The sequence below is a fragment of the Melanerpes formicivorus genome, unplaced genomic scaffold (genome assembly GCF_026170545.1).
Source record: "Melanerpes formicivorus ecotype bairdi unplaced genomic scaffold, bMelFor1.0.p_v2 SCAF_24, whole genome shotgun sequence".
Taxonomy (NCBI): domain Eukaryota; kingdom Metazoa; phylum Chordata; class Aves; order Piciformes; family Picidae; genus Melanerpes; species Melanerpes formicivorus.
Genome location: NW_027142376.1, coordinates 8418687 through 8435862, shown reverse-complemented (window position 1 = coordinate 8435862; position 17176 = coordinate 8418687). Strand labels below are relative to the sequence as shown.

The 17176-nt window shown below is 42.3% G+C and overlaps 1 protein-coding gene across 1 annotated transcript in view; it reads right to left on the bottom strand.

The window, feature by feature from the left end:
* ULK4 (unc-51 like kinase 4) overlaps nt 1-17176 on the bottom strand; it is a 165337-nt gene that overhangs the window by 51363 nt on the left and 96798 nt on the right. Inside the window, exons 33-35 of the mRNA XM_068152788.1 lie at nt 11947-12107; nt 10955-11053; nt 711-896 (exon numbers count right to left, since the gene is read on the bottom strand). Coding sequence (XP_068008889.1) covers nt 711-896; nt 10955-11053; nt 11947-12107 — 446 coding nt within the window. The remainder of the gene's footprint in view (nt 1-710; nt 897-10954; nt 11054-11946; nt 12108-17176) is intronic.

The following is a 17176-nucleotide window of genomic DNA, read 5'->3' as shown; positions in this document are numbered from 1 at the left end:
AGCTTCAAAATCCTATAGCTAGACACCCTCCTGAAAAGTCCATCTCCACAGCTCAAACTCACGATTATCTGAGAAAATGCAGAAGTGTTTCCACCTTAGCTACTTGAAAGACACAGTACTGCAAATGTGCCACCATGTCAAATAATGCCAGAGCTGAAAACTCTGCCCACCAATGGCATCACCAGACGAAACCCCTGCTTGACTCCCACTGATTAGCTTTCTACATTAATCCATGCCAGCAGAAGTGCTCTGGGTCTCTTGGTGTGAATGAGTGAGTCAGCCTACCCACACACCTATTTCAAGCATAAAATGGATTATTTCTTTATCACACAATCAAGCATGGTATTTCTGAACAGCTCTTTAATGCTACAAGCTTAGTTCTCCCAGAAGGCATTCAAAAATTGGTTTCAGTACTTCCTAAAGCTGAAGTACTGAACAAACACATCAGTACCATGAGTTACTTAAACATCTGAATGGTTAACTGAAATGGGAGAAATCCAACAGTTACCTTGTAAGAGGCTTGCAGTGCAGGAGGCTGTCTTCTCCAGAGAAGGTAGATGAAATTTGATTTCATGCACTTTGTTTTCAAAATTATTCTTTTTTTACTTAAATATAAAAAAACCTCCAAACATAAACCCCCAACCAAAACCTCTCCAATGCTAAAGAAACAGCAGCATGTGGACTTCACAAAGATTCAGAAGCTGACTCACCAGTCTCTTTACAACCCTCAGTAAAAGCTTCAGTTGGCGTGTCTCCTTCTTGGCCTTCAGCACTTCAGCAAAGCTGGCCATGCTTTCTGGAGACATGCTCTCCTGGCTGTCCCCTCCATACAGCTGAACCAGCAACGATAAGCACTGTGAAGCGCTCACAAATACGTCAGTGTCTTCACTGGGAAGCTAAAAAAGAACAAAAAGAAATGAACAAACCAAAGTCAAACTCCAGTTTCAGATGAATTGCACATCAGTGGAGATTGGGAAGAGTATTAACATTTGCTTTAGGACAGGGAAGAATATTTCCTAGTTGACTGATTCAAAATTCCATTGAACTAAGCTTAACAAAGTGAGGAAAATACAATTCAAAGATTGTTCTTAAATAGCAGTGCACCCTTGTCTCCACTCTAGTCTACCTTATCTATAGTGACATCATGAAAGCACTGGGAAAGCTGCTGCCAGCTCTGTTACTTTCACTAAGCATATTTTGCTTTAAATAGAAGTAGTAATAGCAGAAAGCATCATTGCAGCCATGATGCCCAATCTTCTACATAACATGCACCATAAAACTTCATCTAATTATTTCTAAATCAAGTCAATGGCTTCTGGTTGAGGTAGACTCCAGCCTATCCAGCCACTTAATGGGTTTTGAGTAGTTGCATTAGGAGATACATTTGGAGATTTTGAAGATTTTCCTGAGTTCCAGCTTCTTTGTTTTGCACTCCGTTGAAAAGCAGTCACTGGAGCACACCCTAGCAATGGGAGGCAAAAACTCTTTCCTGGGGAACAAAATTATGGGAGAGATTTCAGGGCATGGCTATTAATCAACTGTAAAGGAGTTTCTGATTGTACAGTACCTCTATCAAAATGATTTCTGCCTTTCCTGAAAGGCCAGTCTGGAAATAACCAGTAAAGATATTCTGTAAGGCTTGTATTTGGCACTGCTGGACTGGCAACAGGAATGCACTGCCCAGTTATAGCAGGCAGTTCATGAAAGCTACTGACAAAGAATCCTGGAGGGGTTTTGGGAAGAGGCAAGAGGAAGACAGACTGGAAAACCTCATGGCAAAGAACTGAAGGAATTCAGTGTGTATAGCTTTTTCAAAGGGAGGTTAAGGGCATTTGATTGTATTCTCTTTGTTACATGTGAGAGAAAGCAGGCTGAGGATAGGTTAATTCCTTTCCTCAATAAAAGCCTGGTAAAAGATGCCAGCTCCAAACTTTAGCTAAAGCAATGCAGATTAGAGAGAGGGTAAATACTTTATTTCCTTTTCTCTTTCTTTCTTTAATAAGAAGAAACAACTTTGTTAGCACTGAGGTTCTCCATCACAGGCAACTTATACATTACAAACATAGTTTTTTTCTTAAAGAAAACAATAATCAACACCAGTAGAAAAAAACAACAAACAAAAACCCCACCACAATAATGAGGACTTAATTAGGAAAGCCTCTATGTTTTGTGTTCTAGGATGTACTAGACTGAATGACTACCACAGCCTTACAGTCCGTGAACTTAACCAATAAGGCAGAGAAATGTAACAGCACCTCATCACTCCTACTCAGGTTTTTAATTCCCAAAGTGCTAGTTAAATACAAAGAAACTAGATTAAAGTGAACAGATTATCCTTGCTGCCAGTAAAAAGGAAATATATAATGCATACAGGCTGCCCAACAATTTCTCTGATACACTTGAACCATTTACTTTCCAGCCTGAGCTTTCCAAGTTTTTTCCATTTCAAGGAAAACCCACATAGTTGCTTTAATCTCTGAACAACTCATCAGACATACACTCCTCAAATATTCAAGGAGCAATTCCCAGGGGATCTGTATGCAAAAAAGAATCCTGTTTTCCATTAGCTTCATGGTTAAACCAGACTGAACAGAGATGGAACCTCTGAACGCATAGCCCCAAGACATATCACATTCTATTTGACCTAATGCTATGAAGTGACAGGACCACAGCAGCTCTTGCTTCCACGGTTTTGCTGTACAGTTTTTCTCCACTCCAGTCTAAATGCCACCTATTGGATTGTTTCTTCTCCAATTCTGCCCCTTCACTCTGCTCTGATGAGACCCCACCTCAAATACTGTGTGCAGTTCTGGTGTTCCCAGCCTAAGTAGGACACAGATCAGTTAGAATGACTCCAGAGGAGGCCACAAAGAGGATCCAAGGGCTGAAGCACTTCTGCTGTGAGGATACACTGAGGGAGCTGCGGGTGTTCAGCCTGGAGAAGACTCTCTGGGGACCTCAGAGCTGCCTTCCACTACCTGAAGGGATCCTACAGGAAGGCTGCAGAGGGACTTTCATGAGGATGTATAGAGACAGGGCAAGGGGGAATGGTTTGAAGCTGAGGGAGAGCAGGGTTACACTGGAGCTTAGGAAGAAGTTCTTCAGCAGGAGGGTGGTGAGACTCTGGAATAGACTGCCCAGGGAGCTTTGTGGCTGCCTCCTCCCTGAGGGTGTTGAAGGTCAGGCTGGATGAGGCCTTGAGCAGCTGAGTCTAGTTGAGAGGTGTCCCTGTCCATGGTGGGGAGGTTGGAGGAGATGATCTCTTAGGTCTCTTCCAACCTAAGCCATTCTAGGTTTCTGTGATAAACATAAATAGCAAGGCTAAAAATAGAAGAAAAACTACAAATAGTAACAAGCCTCATAGATCCATTTAGCTTCAGTTCTTATCAAGTAACAAACAATTCCACTGATCTCACTGGGGGCTTTGTGCTGACTTGTACTTCCTTCACTGAAAAACCCCACCATACTAAATAAAGGAAGGAAAAATTAAACTAGTTTGACATCTCCCTCTCATCCTTTTCCAAAGCAGCTCTAACTTACAGTTTGGGACTAGATCTGTGTAGACAGGTATACCTAGCTTGCCAGCCATGACATCACCTCATTCAATCAATCACAAATACCAATGAAGTCTTTCATCCCCTGTTGTATTTCAGACTCCTCTGCTTCACCAAAGTCCCTTCAAGCTTCACTGTTATCTAGAGCTTGGGGAGCAAGTTGCTGTCATCTTGGAAAATTGCAGGGTAAAACAATAACAGCATAGATCTGGGATGAAGAGGAAAGCAAGCTGAGAAAAGGAAAGACTGTATTTACACAGGAGGGGATGATAGTCATTGGCCTGCAGTCTAACCCATCAATAATTAAGGTGAAAGAGGAACTCTCAGCCATGTCCCTATCTAAGTATGTCTGCATCAGCATTTTTCTCCTTAACTCCCACCACTTTGCTGTTTTACTAGGCACAAGTAGTGATTTAGATGTCAAAAGCCATAAATCAGTAACTCAAAATTTAACATTGCCTGCTAGTCAGTGTTAGGAGTGGTTGTAAAGAGTAGGGGATCTGAAGAAAATCATTGGTATAAACAAAAGCAATGACTGAAAGGAAGTATCTATGAATACAGAAAAGCAAAGAATGAAAATCCACCTTTCAAGTAAGCAGTATCTCATGTCTAATAAGAAGAGCAAAGCTAGAATTGTGCTGCTAGACAATTACTCTGGATGGATGGTTCATCACCTAATCAGCTGGAACAGTGCTCTAATCAGAACAATTCCATTTAACATGAATCAGTGTATTTCAGGTTTTGAAGTGCATGTATAGTTATTCAAGACAGCAGCCTCTTCAGCTTTTGTTCTTTCAGGGAGGAGAAACCAATAACAAACTACAGTTCTAACTCTTTAAGGAAATATCTGCTCCTTAATATTTCATAATGTCATGAAAAAATTCTGGTGGCCTTTCGTTTCTTCTTGCTTTATCAGTCTTAGAGGGGATTATGGATTCAGCCCTTCAGCAAGATAGAAATGTTAGTACTCCTTCTCCTTGCAGCTGTTAATATTCTGGGCTAGTGCACAGCTTGAAGAAAATCCAGCACCTTAACATAAATTTCTCAACAACTCAAGTCCTCATTTTTGCCATTCACTCACTGAGAACTCCAGATTTATTTTTCACTTCAAAATTTGGAGATAATGCCTTATGACAAGACCTTTGTGCAATGAAGGTTGTGTACTGCTTTGTACTTCGTTTTGATGGCCCTGTCACAACTTCCTGTGAAAGGGCTCACAATGGAGAATTCTACTTCTCTTCCTTTCTAGGTGGAACCTGCTGCGTATGTGCTGAGGTTAACGAGGAGAGGAGCAGGACGCCTCCTGTTCTGGCACATCTCTATTTCTGCAGTCTGTTGTCAAAAGTGCCTTCATTTCGATCCCGGCTGCAGCATGTTCAGGAATTGCAAACCCTTGCAAGAACTGTGTGATCATTTGAGCTGAAGTGGCAGTTTTCACACTGTTGGAGCTGTTACAGTGTCTAATTTTAGAGCTACAATGAAACTGTCTGGATTACCCGGAGGGGACACTATTTCAGTGCATTAATGAGGTTATACACAAAGAGAGTTTATTCTGATAAGAGCTAGATGTTCATTACATCAGTGATGTGATTACAGGATGTGCTGTAAAGGAAGCACCGCTGGGAAGGATGGGGAGGATGCTTTTGCAAACATGAAACCAAAATGTACAAGCAAGCCATCATTATTAAACCTGCTAACTTCACTATGCTGCTCTTGTTAGTAAATACAAGGAGTTCTAAATTAAAAATAAAATGAAATGGAGTATTCTGTTTTGGCTTCAGGCAAAATTGTCATCCTCCTACCTAAGGGAAAAGATTTTTCAAAGGAATGCATTTTCAGTTCATGCTCATCTGGCCTAATTGCTGAGAAACTAAATACCCACTCTGAAATCACGTGCTTCTGACAATCCCAGGCTTATTTCCTCTGGTGCTTTCTTGTTTGATTTGGGGTTTGTGCTTTTGTTTTGTTGCTTTTTGGTTGGTTGGTTGGTTGCCTTTTTTTGTTGTTGTTGTTTTGTTTGGGTCTTGGTTTTTTTTTCCTTCAGGGTAGCTGTAGAGAAGGGAACCTCAAGTGCAATTTGCAGGTACCATTTCTAATACACTAACAGCAATATGTTAGCTAATACAGGGAATCAACATATATCCTGCCACCTTGACCACAAAAGCTGTCTGTATTCCAAAGAAACATGAAATAAAATTCTACAGTCTAGAGGGTTATTCTGCAGTCATTTGCATTATCCACTGCCCAGGGAGGTGGTGGAGTCACCGTGCCTGGAGGTGCTCAAAACAGGATTGGACATGGCACTTGGAGCCATGTCAGGAGGTGTTAGGTATTAGGTAATAGGTTGGACTTGATGATCTCTGAGGTCTTTTCCAGCCTTATTGATTCTGTGAAAATCAAACTCAGGGAACAACCTTAGAACAAGGGCAAAACAGAGGCAGAAAGGACCTATAAGAGATCATCTAATTCATCCATGTGCACTGAGGTTTCATATTTGTCCTCTTCATGTTGGCACATGATTAACTGGTCTTCCAACAGTAATAGACATAGCACAGGAATCAAATGCAAATGTTACTAGTAAGACTACAATGAAGAAGCATAGAATAGAAGAGAATAGAATAGACCAGACCAGGTTGGAAGAGACCTTCAAGATCGTGTCCAACCTATCGTCCAACTCATCTAATCAACTAAACCATGCAACCAAGCACCCTATCAAGTCTCCTCCTGAACACCTCCAGTGATGGTGACTGCACCACCTCCCCAGGCAGCCCATTCCAATGGGAAATCACTCTCTCTGTGTAGAACTTCCTCCTACCCTCCAGCCTAAACCTCCCCGGCACAGCTTGAGGCTGTGTCCTCTTGTTCTGGTACTGGCTGCCTAGGAGAAGAGACCAACCTCTGCCTGTCTACAACCTCCCTTCAGGTAGTTGTAGACAGCAATAAGGTCACCCCTGAGTCTCCTCTTCTCCAGGCTAAGCAGCCCCAGCTCCCTCAGTCTGTCCTCATAGGGGTGGTGTTCCAAACCCCTCACCAACTTTGTTGCCCTTCTCTGGACACGTTCCAGCAAGTCACCATCTTTCCTAAACTGAGGGGCCCAGAACTGGACACAGTGCTCAAGATGTGACCTAGACAGAAGACATGAAAAGTTCTCTCCCAGCAGCCTGGTAGGCTGCAGAAAAGATTGGGTGATCTACACAGGAGATCTAGGACCCACAGAGAAATGAAACTCCTTCTTCTGGAAGTTTCTGAAAATCCACACTGAAGTGATTTGAAAAGTAAATAAACAATTTATTCTTTTTTCCACTATAATGGTACACCAAAAAGTAAAAGGTATTTGATACCTTCTCTAATTGCTGCAACTTTCAGTGGCATAATCAAATGACATTTATATTTCAGCAGAGAAACCTCACACAAAAAAACCTTAAGTGTAATTAACTTCCCAACACATAGCCGCCAAGCAGAAGACTAACTGCTCATTTCATTCTTATTGATCAATCAAGGGCAGACTGATCATGGGATTAAGTATTGAATTCTGCATATTTGTAGTGTTTTCTGCATGAGAGGGTTTGCCATTATTTCTTCTTTTGTGTTCTTCAAAACTCCAGAGTTTTGTTAACATGCAATCCTGCACTTGATTTGCTGTGCCCTAAGTGATAGACTAAGTCATAAAATCACAGAATCAATAAGGTTGGAAAAGACCTCAGAGATCATCCAGTCCAGTCTGCCACCCAACATCTCATAACTAACTAAACCACGGCTTCAAGTGCTATGTCCAATCCTTTTTTGAACACCTCCAGGGACACTGACGCCACCACCTCCCTGGGCAGCACATTCCAATGGCCAATCTCTCTTTCTGGGAAGAACTTTCTCCTCACCTCCAGAATAAACTCCCCCCAGCACAACTTGAAACTGTGTCCTCTTGTTCTGGTGCCTGGGAGAAGAGACCAACCCCCACCTGGCTACAACCTCCTTTCAGGTAGTTGCAGAGAGCAATAAGGTCTCCCCTGAGCCTCCTCTTCTCCAGCCTAAGCAACCCCAGCTCCCTCAGCCTCTCCTCACAGGGCTGTGCTCTAAACCCCTCCCCAGCCTCATTGAGACACCAGAACGTGTCTAGAGAAGGGCAATGTCCTTCATAAATTGAGGGGCCCAGACCTGGACACAGTACTCAGCACTGGTTAGGCCACACCTTGAGTACAGGGGCAGAATTACTTCCCTGCTCCTGCTGGCCACACTGTTTTTGATGCAGAAATGACAGAAGGGAAAAACTGATTCTGACTTTAACCCACATTGACTTTTGAAGGATTATTAAGAGAGATAAACATGTGGAACTTGAGGATAATAGACAGGGAAGTCACTGGGACGTAGAACAATCATCTGCTTGAGGTATATCCGTACCGATGAGGGAAAGCAGTTATTCAAAGTGACACAGGAAACTATAAATATGGTAAGATAGGTAGAAATGACAACCCAGAGGAAATAACTTTGCCTCAGTATCTTGGAGTGATGGTTAATTCAGAAGTTGAGATGTCCACTATCTCAAGAAAATAATGTTCACAAAGAATGGAATGCTTCAAAACAGTAATAAAGGGCTATGCAGTCACACAGCTCCACTGGTGAGACCCCACCTGGAGTACTGTGTCCAGTTCTGGAGCCCCTATTACAAGAGGGATGTGGAGGTGCTGGAAGGTGTCCAGAGAAGGGCCACGAGGATGATCAGAGGGCTGGAGCACCTCTCCTATGAGGACAGACTGAAGGAGTTGGGGCTGTTCAGTCTGGAGAAGAGAAGGCTCCGAGGTGACCTCATTGTGGCCTTCCAATATCTGAAGGGGGCCTACAGGAAGGCTGGGGAAGGACTTCTCAGGATCTCGGGTAGTGATAGGACTAGGGGGAATGGAATGAAGCTGGAGGTGGGGAGATTCAGGCTAGATGTGAGGAGGAAGTTCTTCACCATGAGAGTGGTGAAACCCTGGAATGGGTTGTCCAGGGAGGTGGTCGAGGCCCCGTGCCTGGAGGTGTGTAAGAGCAGGCTGGATGAGGCTCTGTCCAGCCTGATCTAGTGTGGGGTGTCCCTGCCCATGGCAGGGGGGTTGGAACTAGATGATCATGTGGTCCCTTCCAACCCTGAATGATACTATGATACTATGAAGTCAGGGAACTACTCTTGGCAGCTCCACAGCACTTAAACTTAGGCAGCACTGAATCCTTTGGAGGCTTAGGGAGCCTGTACATGTGGAGAGCCCCCCCTCCCCCAGACTTGACAAAGAATCCAGCCTAGTTAAAGTGATTAGAGTATAAACCACTTTAAACAAGTGAATCTTAAATGCTAAATTTATGGTTCCATATGTCCAAACTCTTCTAACCTTACCAAGATATGTTTAATGAAGCAATAGGTAAAGGATATAAAGCTTAACAAACTTAGCTGAAATGAACTTTCATATATCCACTCAAGCATGTCTGTAAAGAACATCACAGAATCAAAATCCCTCATTTTTTGGCAGAATCTTTAACAAAACTCAACCCCAAAACTGAACAAAAAGCAGCAGCACCAGGTCTTTACTCTTTACCCACAGACTGAACCCAGCAGATTTTAAATAAGCATTTTAAACACACCAGATTCCATAACAACTACACAACCAAGCAAAACTTACTGGTGATTTGCTGCCATGCTTCTGAAATACAAGGGTCAGTCAGAAGGTAATCAGGGCATGTTAACTGTACAATTATCCTATCCTTTAATTAAAAACTTAGAAAAGACTTCCAGGTGGTACAGGCTGAGCAAAGCTTGGCCTCTAATTTCCTATTCTTTAGACAGTTAATGGAATTGAAATTTATGACTGATCCCAGCTTAGAGGAACATTTTCATCTCTACATGTCTTACTATTTATCACACACAGTGATTAAAAAATTTATAGAAAATAAATTAAAAGTACTTCTAAAGATTAAATAATTGATAGTTGCAATTCAGCCTCTTTGCTTAAGGTAGTTTTCCATCAAGGGAGGACTTGACTACAAGTATGATGCCAAAAATTAATAGAAAAGGAATCACACTCTTCCCCAAGACAGAAGGTGACTGTCAGTGCTAAATATAGTAGTAAAAGGGCCACATGTATTCACATCACAATATATCTGAAAGCTTGTATTTAAATGAAAAACAAACAAAAGGCTTGGAAGAGAACACAGCAAATCTGAAATGCCTCTAAGCAAAATCACCTGGAAAGGACAGTGGGAAATTCTCATATCCAATTTTAATGGCTTTGTGTTGACTAAAAGGCTGCAACAGCCTCTGCAAGCCCTGTGCAGCTCAAGAAGCACTCCTCTGCTACAAGGTCTTGCACACACAGGGTCATGCAAACCTCTGGCACAGTGCAATGGAGGCTGAGCTGATGGGATGCATCAGGGCAGCAACAGAGCACTCTGGAGATTTTAATGGGACACTGTGACAGCTACTAACCCCTGGAATTTACTGACTGTAAACAGATTGACTTCAAATATTTTTCACAGATCAGCTGGGACCATTCCCACCAGTCAGTCCCTCAGGATCATGTTAAAATAAAACTCAACCCTGGAGAAAAACTCAGAAGGCTCAAACCCAACAAAAGAATATTAAAAAGCATCACTCACTGCAAAGTAATTTTATGTTGCTGACTCTTCTACTGCTAGCACTACATTTCTGTTTCAAATGTTGAATACCATCTGTTCTCTATACAGTGATCCCTAGCCCTTTCCAAAGGGCTAAAGTCTGGCTATGCACACAATCATTCTGGTCATTTAAGATCATTAATACCAACTGTTAACTCAGTACTACCATGTCCACTGCTAATCCATGTCCCTTAGCACCACGTTCATACAGCTTTAAAATCTCTCCAAGAATTGCAGCAACCTGTTCTAGGGCTTGACACCCCTTATAGTGAATAATTTTTTCCTAATGTCCAACCTCAATCTCCCATGGGGCAACTTGAGGCTGTTTCCACTTGTCCTGTCATTTTTCACTTGGGAGAAGAGATTAACCCCTACTTTGTTACAATCTCTTTTCAGGTAGCGATAGAGAGTGAGAAGGTCTCCCCTAAGCCTCCTTTCTTCCAGGCTAAACAAGTCCAGTTCCCTCAGCTGCTCCTCCCTTGTGCTCCAGACTCCTCATATACACATAAATATCTACCTAAACTGAGAACCTACAGCCTGCTACTCACCCTGCTTGCATGCTTGGGACATACTCTGGTTTCACTGGCAACCTGCAAGGCACTGTGATCTAAAATTGCTTCAAAATTCTTAGAGTCTTTCCTTCATACTAGGTGGAAGCAACAAGATAAAACCAGCAAACAGAACTCTGAAATGTTGAACTCAGCTGAACAATTCCAACTCCAGCAACATTCCAAAAGGCTTCCAAAGAACCAAATGCTCACCAGTTGAATAAGCAGGCTAATTAGGTCTGTCAGGGGTTTATTGATAAGCAGAAGGTTTTCAGCAGCCTGCGTGTCCCCTCCTGTGCCAGACTTCTGTGCCTTAGTGAGAGAAAAGAAAAAGCAACCTTGATGATTGTTCTGTTATGAGAAACAAATTAAGTCAGTTAGGTGGTCCAGGTCTGAATGGAAATTTGGAGGAGACTTCTTTTCCTTTATCTGGACTAATCTCGAGTATAAATCAAACCAAGAAACTCAAGGTGACTGCAAAGTTAGCATTCTCAGCAATGATGTTCCATCTGACTTGTCCCATAATACCTCTCTGACTCACCTTGCATCCTAAAGTACTCATAATATAACAAATTAAATATTTAACATAGGAATAATAAAATCTTCAGGGGACCCAAGCCTATGATAAGATCTGTCAGTACTTAAAATTCTGAACACTGTCATATCCCCAAGCATCAAAACACAGTGCATGTGATTTATAATAAAAAGATGATGTTTTCCTGGATTAATATTTCCCTTCTAAAATCATAGAATCACAGAATGGCTCAGATTGGAGGGGACCCCAGTGATCATCTACTCCAAACCTTCCCAACACGGGCAGGGATACCTCTCAACTAGACTCAGCTGCTCAAGGTCTCATCCAACCCAGCCTTCAACTCACCCAGGGGAGAATGCAGGAGAAGAAAAACGTTTTGAGCTATTGTTAAGCAAATGTTGATTGAAGCTCTTTATGAAGGACAGAAATTAAATGGTCAGCTAGGATCTGAGTTTCCACCACACATTTGGGCTAGTCCAGAGACTAGCCAGGTAGCCACACAAAACAGTGACATAAAGTTGAACAATACATGCTTTTGGCTGTCTGACACAGTAAACACAGAACAAATCCAGAACAGTGGCAACTTACTTGTTAGGATAACAGGAAGTTATCTAAAAACAAACCAAAACCAGCTGCTGCTGGTGATGACCCCAGGAAACAAATCCCATACCTGTAGGGTCTGGCGCACGACGTTTGCTGTGTACATCAGCAGGTGGTGCAGAATGTCGAGCAAGGACAGCAGCAGCGCATTTGCTGTCTTGATGCTGCCTTTGTCATTTAAATACAGAGCCACAGTTTCCATCAGGAGACTACAGATGTGGTGGGTCAGTCCTACACAGAAAGGGAGACACACACAAAAAACGCCTATGAGGAAAAGAGCAATGTGGAAAGTAACCTAGTTAAAAATACCAGGTTAGCATAACCCCCAGTCTCACATACATTATGAGTATTGATGAAATCCCCTCCTTTTCTCCATGATTATAATTACCTTATGATTACCTGGAGAAGAGGAGGTTCAGGAGACCTTATTGCCATCTACAACTACCTGAAGGGAGATTGTAGCCAGGTGGGGGTTGGTCTCTCCTCCCAGGCAACCAGCACCAGAACAAGAGGACACAGTCTCAAGCTGTGCCAGGGGAGGTTTAGGCTGGAGGTTAGGAAGAAGGTCTTCATAGAAAGAGAGATTGCCCATTGGAATGTGCTGCCCAGGGAGGTGGTAGAGTCACCATCACTGGAGGTGTTTAGGAAGAGCCTGGATGGGGCGCTTGGTGCCATGGTTTAGTTGATCAGATGGTGTTGGGTGATAGGTTGGCTCAATGATCTCAAAGGTCTTTTCCAACCTGGTTAATTCTGTTCTATTCTAAACTGATAACACTCGAAATTGCTAACCAGATGGAGAATTCTGTATCATTCATTAAACACAGGCATACTTTGAACCCTAAACTTTTCTGCAGCATGGTACACCACTCTCTTTCACAATGCTCCTGGTCACAGGAACTAAGCAACTTCTCTGTTGCAAAATGGCACATCAAGGTCAGAGACTGAAGTTTTCTTTCTTACCTGGTCTGCCATTTACAACCCTCCCCATAGGCTTTAACTGTAGAACTGCACAGTGCTGTGCCTAACACAAAATGTACTCAGAAAAGTATTATAAATTAAATACTGAATACTACAACTGAAACGCTGTTAAGATTTGACTGATGGAAGTAAAAAGCTTCCTCAAAATACCTCATTTTGAAGCTATTTTTGAATCTCCTTTGGAATTTTATAGTATCAGCTCCTGGAGCTTGCTTAATCCACAAATCAATGGACATACCAGGAAAAATAGAACCTACTGCACAGCAACACCAATTCAGTCCAGAAGCTTTCTTACTTCTAAATACAAAGTGATTGTGCTCCTTACATTTGATTTTGATATTTTCCTTTTAGAGTTTCCTAAGGAATGAAAGAAACTTTGCTCCTCCCCAAACCCATAATTATGTTTGCAAACTCTCATCTCTTACGCTGGCCACTAGCCATAGCATGACCTGGGTGCACATTTGTAGTGACACTGGAGTATATTAGTAGTATATTAGCTTGGCAACAATGACTGAAGTGTTTCAGGGAAGAAAAAAGGCTGCTTTAAAAAGTAATTGCACATTTTTTTTTAACAAACATCAGTACAAGATTAAAATGAAACACTGTAGAACATAATATGTAATTACACCAGTCAGCTTACAGAGTAGTCACATCTGGGGGCTGCTGCGCTATTTTGGCTTTGAAAGCTGCCCCATCAATTAACTAAGCTTCCAAGAAAGAGTTTCCTCCCCTATTCATCTACCCCTTAATGCTTTCTTCAGGAAATTAAATACAGAAACCTTCATCTACAACACAGTTATGGGTCAGGATCATTAATACTTGTATTCCTCTTGTATCTCACATCTTTTGTGGGTTTATGATTACTAGCATTATTCTTTCACAAGAGTTTGATTGATGGACTACAGCTCAGGGCCAGCTTTGAACTTCCTGAAGTTTTGTCTGCATAAACTAAACCCAAAATGGTATCAGCTTCATCTTGCACATTTAATTTCCTTCTTTTTTAAAGCACAATTTCTGCTGGAGCTCTAAACCTTTCCTACAAAACTGAGACTGCATGCAGAGACACATTGAAATGATGTCACCAATATCCATCAAGAAGGAAAAAAAACACAGAGGCCCAAAAAGAGACCTCCCCAAAAAAAGACAAAAAAAACCCCACCCCACAACCAACAAACCAAACCCAAGACCAAAAAAAGGACAAAAGACGGACCAAAAAAAAAAAGACATAATTGTACATCTGTCCAGTACAAAACTTGTGGTTATTCCCTGCCTTTTTTCACCAGACTAAATTAGAACAAACCTAAGAAAAGAGTCCAGAGAGAGCTGTTCCCTATCAAAGCAATGCATGCAGGACTGACTGCAGGGCTATGTTCAAGGACACTCTGTTTCTGCCTGTATGTGACCACAAAACCCAGAGCCACACCAAAATGACAGGGTCACCCTATTCTTTCTCCATGGCTTAGAGACAGTTCTGAGGACACTGAATTGGAGATTAAAGCTGAGAAGGCCACTTTCCAATGAAGGCATTGATAGGTCATCATCAAGTGTCTTTTAGGCAGTATCTGCTCTGGTGAGACCACAGCTGGAACATTGTGTCCAGTTTGGGGCTCCCCAGTTCAAGAGAGAATAGGGATCTGCTGGAGAGAGTCCAGTGGAAAGCTGGGAGGATGACTGGGAGCCTTGAACTTCTCACCTATGAAGAACGACTGAAAGCCCTGGGGCTCTTTAGTCTGGAGAAGAGAAGACTGAGAAGGGATCTGATGAATGTGTATAAATATCTGAGGGGTGGGTATCAAGATGAAAGTGCCAGGCTCTTTTGGATGGTGACAAGTGATAGAATGAGGAACAACAGGTAAAAGCTAAAACACAGGAGGTTCCATGTCAACACAAAGAGACACTTCTTCATGGTGCAGGTACTGGAGCCCTGGAGCAAGCTGCTCGGAGAGGTTGTGGAGTCTCTTCTGGAGACTTTCAAAACCCACCTGGATGTGTTCCTGTGTGACCTGCTCTAGGTGATCCTGCTTTGGCAGGGGGGTTGGACTGGATGATCTCTAGAGGTCCCTTCCAATCCCTAACATTCTGTGATTTTTAGATATTCTGGTACTTCCAAGTATGTTTGCAACAGTCCATTTGCTCAGGGGAAGAGTGTTTAGTGACTGTTTACATGGGTTCCAGTAATGCATCTTTATTTCTTTCAGCTAGGCATGCCTTAAGTGAATTAAGTAAGAACTTTAACTTATAGGATTTTGTGTTACTCCATTGATTTGAGAATTGTGGCAAACACAATACATCACATCATTTCTAGCTACAGTTATAGTTGCAATTTGTTACAGCACAAGTAAGAGAAGGAGCTTCAAAAACTCAAGCCTCAGTGCAGCAGTCTGCTCATCAAATCTTGCAGAGGAATAAGGCATTAGACTTGTTTTTGTAACTTAACATAAACTGCAATTAAACAAAGAACTTGTTCTAATTGCAGTCCATGATCCATAACGCACAAGAAAAAGACTGCATTCAAAATTCCTTGCTCCAGTTGTAGAGCATTTGACAAGCCCACTGTTTGCAGCAGAGTAATTCTGCTGCCCACAGACCCCTGCAGGAACTGAACACATGGCTAACAGTGCTCTATCAGCATGGACTGTGATGAGCATGTTTGTGTTTTACAGACCTTTTCATAAGATAAAAGGAGTCTTTTGGCCCCTGATACAGCTAACCAGACAGAGTGTGCCATGATACCTTCTAGAATGAAAGCAGAAAGGAGATATTTTATTCTCACCTATTAGCAAGATACATAAAGGAAAAGAAATCTTCGCTTCCAAATCGTAGGTAACATCAAAGGATAGCCTAGGAAGCAATCTTCTAGGCAATCCTTTCATGCCTACCAGCAATTAGAGCATTCAACAAACCTGTCTGCTTCCAGTCAAAGAAGATGTTAGAGCAGGTGTGTGTCCTCAAACAATGCCACCCCAGCCAGCAGCCAAACCTCCAGCCCAGCAAAAGGCTTTTGCTTTGTTCCTTTCAACACATTGCCCTCTAGAGAGCTGTTTTCCCCATTTGTATCACACCTCCACCACTGCCTCCCCAGGGATAGATATTCACCAGACTTTTCTTCTTTCCTTTACTTAGAGAGAGGAACCTGCTTGTGATTTTTGCCTTCTTTAAGAATAAATAAAAAATATGATAAAATAACAACATCTTGGGAAAAAGAAAAGCTAGCAGCATTCTAAATAGAAAATTTATTTCCTAATCTTTTTAATGTTAATATGACTCCAAAATATTGCTAAGATGAAACACAGGACTGTGGTCTGATCAATTCTTTCATGAAGGAATTAGCTCTTCAGTACCTGAGCCCTTCAGATAATCCTTCATGTCCTGAAGAGTGCCTATTTAGCTACACAAACCAGGGATTTCATTTGCATTCTTTGCATCACAGCCCTACTGCTGGGGAGTTCCTGTTTTGCAACAGAAAGCAAATAGCATAGCCAGCAGGTTGAGGGTGGTGATTCTCCCCCTCTACTCCACCTGGAGTACTGTGTCCAGTTCTGGAGCCCCTATTACAGGAAGGATCTAGACATGCTGGGACATCTCCAGAGAAGAGCCACAAGGATGATCAGAGGGCTGGAGCTCCTCTCCTATGAGGACAGGCTGAGGGAGTTGGGGCTGCTCAGTCTGGAGAAGAGAAGGCTCCCAGGAGACCTTATTGTAGCCTTCCAGTATCTGAAGGGAACCTACAAGAAAGCTGGGGATGGACTTTTTAGGGTGTCAGGTAGGGATAGGACTAGGGGGAATGGAAAAAACCCTAGAAATGGGTAGATTCAGATTGGATGTTAAGAAGAAGTTCTTCCCCATGAGGGTGGTGAAACACTGGCACAGGTTGCCAGGGCAATGGTGGAAGCCTCATCCCTGGAGGTTTTTAAGGCTAGGCTGGATGTGGCTCTAGGTAGCCTGATCTAGTGTGAGGTGTCCCTGCCCATGGCAGGGGTGTTGGAACTAGATGATCCTTGAGGTCCCTTCCAACCATAACAATTCTCTGATTCAATGAAATGGCATCTTAAAGTTAATGGCATTTTAAAAAGAGGCTCATTGCTTTGATTGTCTTTTTTTATTATGATTATTAGTTAGTGTTAGTATTAGGAACTATTTGCATTATTACTGTAACACTGTTGTGGGAAGATAGGACAGAAAATCAGATCACCATGGATCTCAGGATTTGGTGTTCTGAATGCCAGGTGAAGTGGAAAGAAAATAATGGGATTGCTGAATGTATCCATTGCATGACTGCTGCCCCCAAAATAATTTTCTGTTCTGATCTTCACAATTAAGAG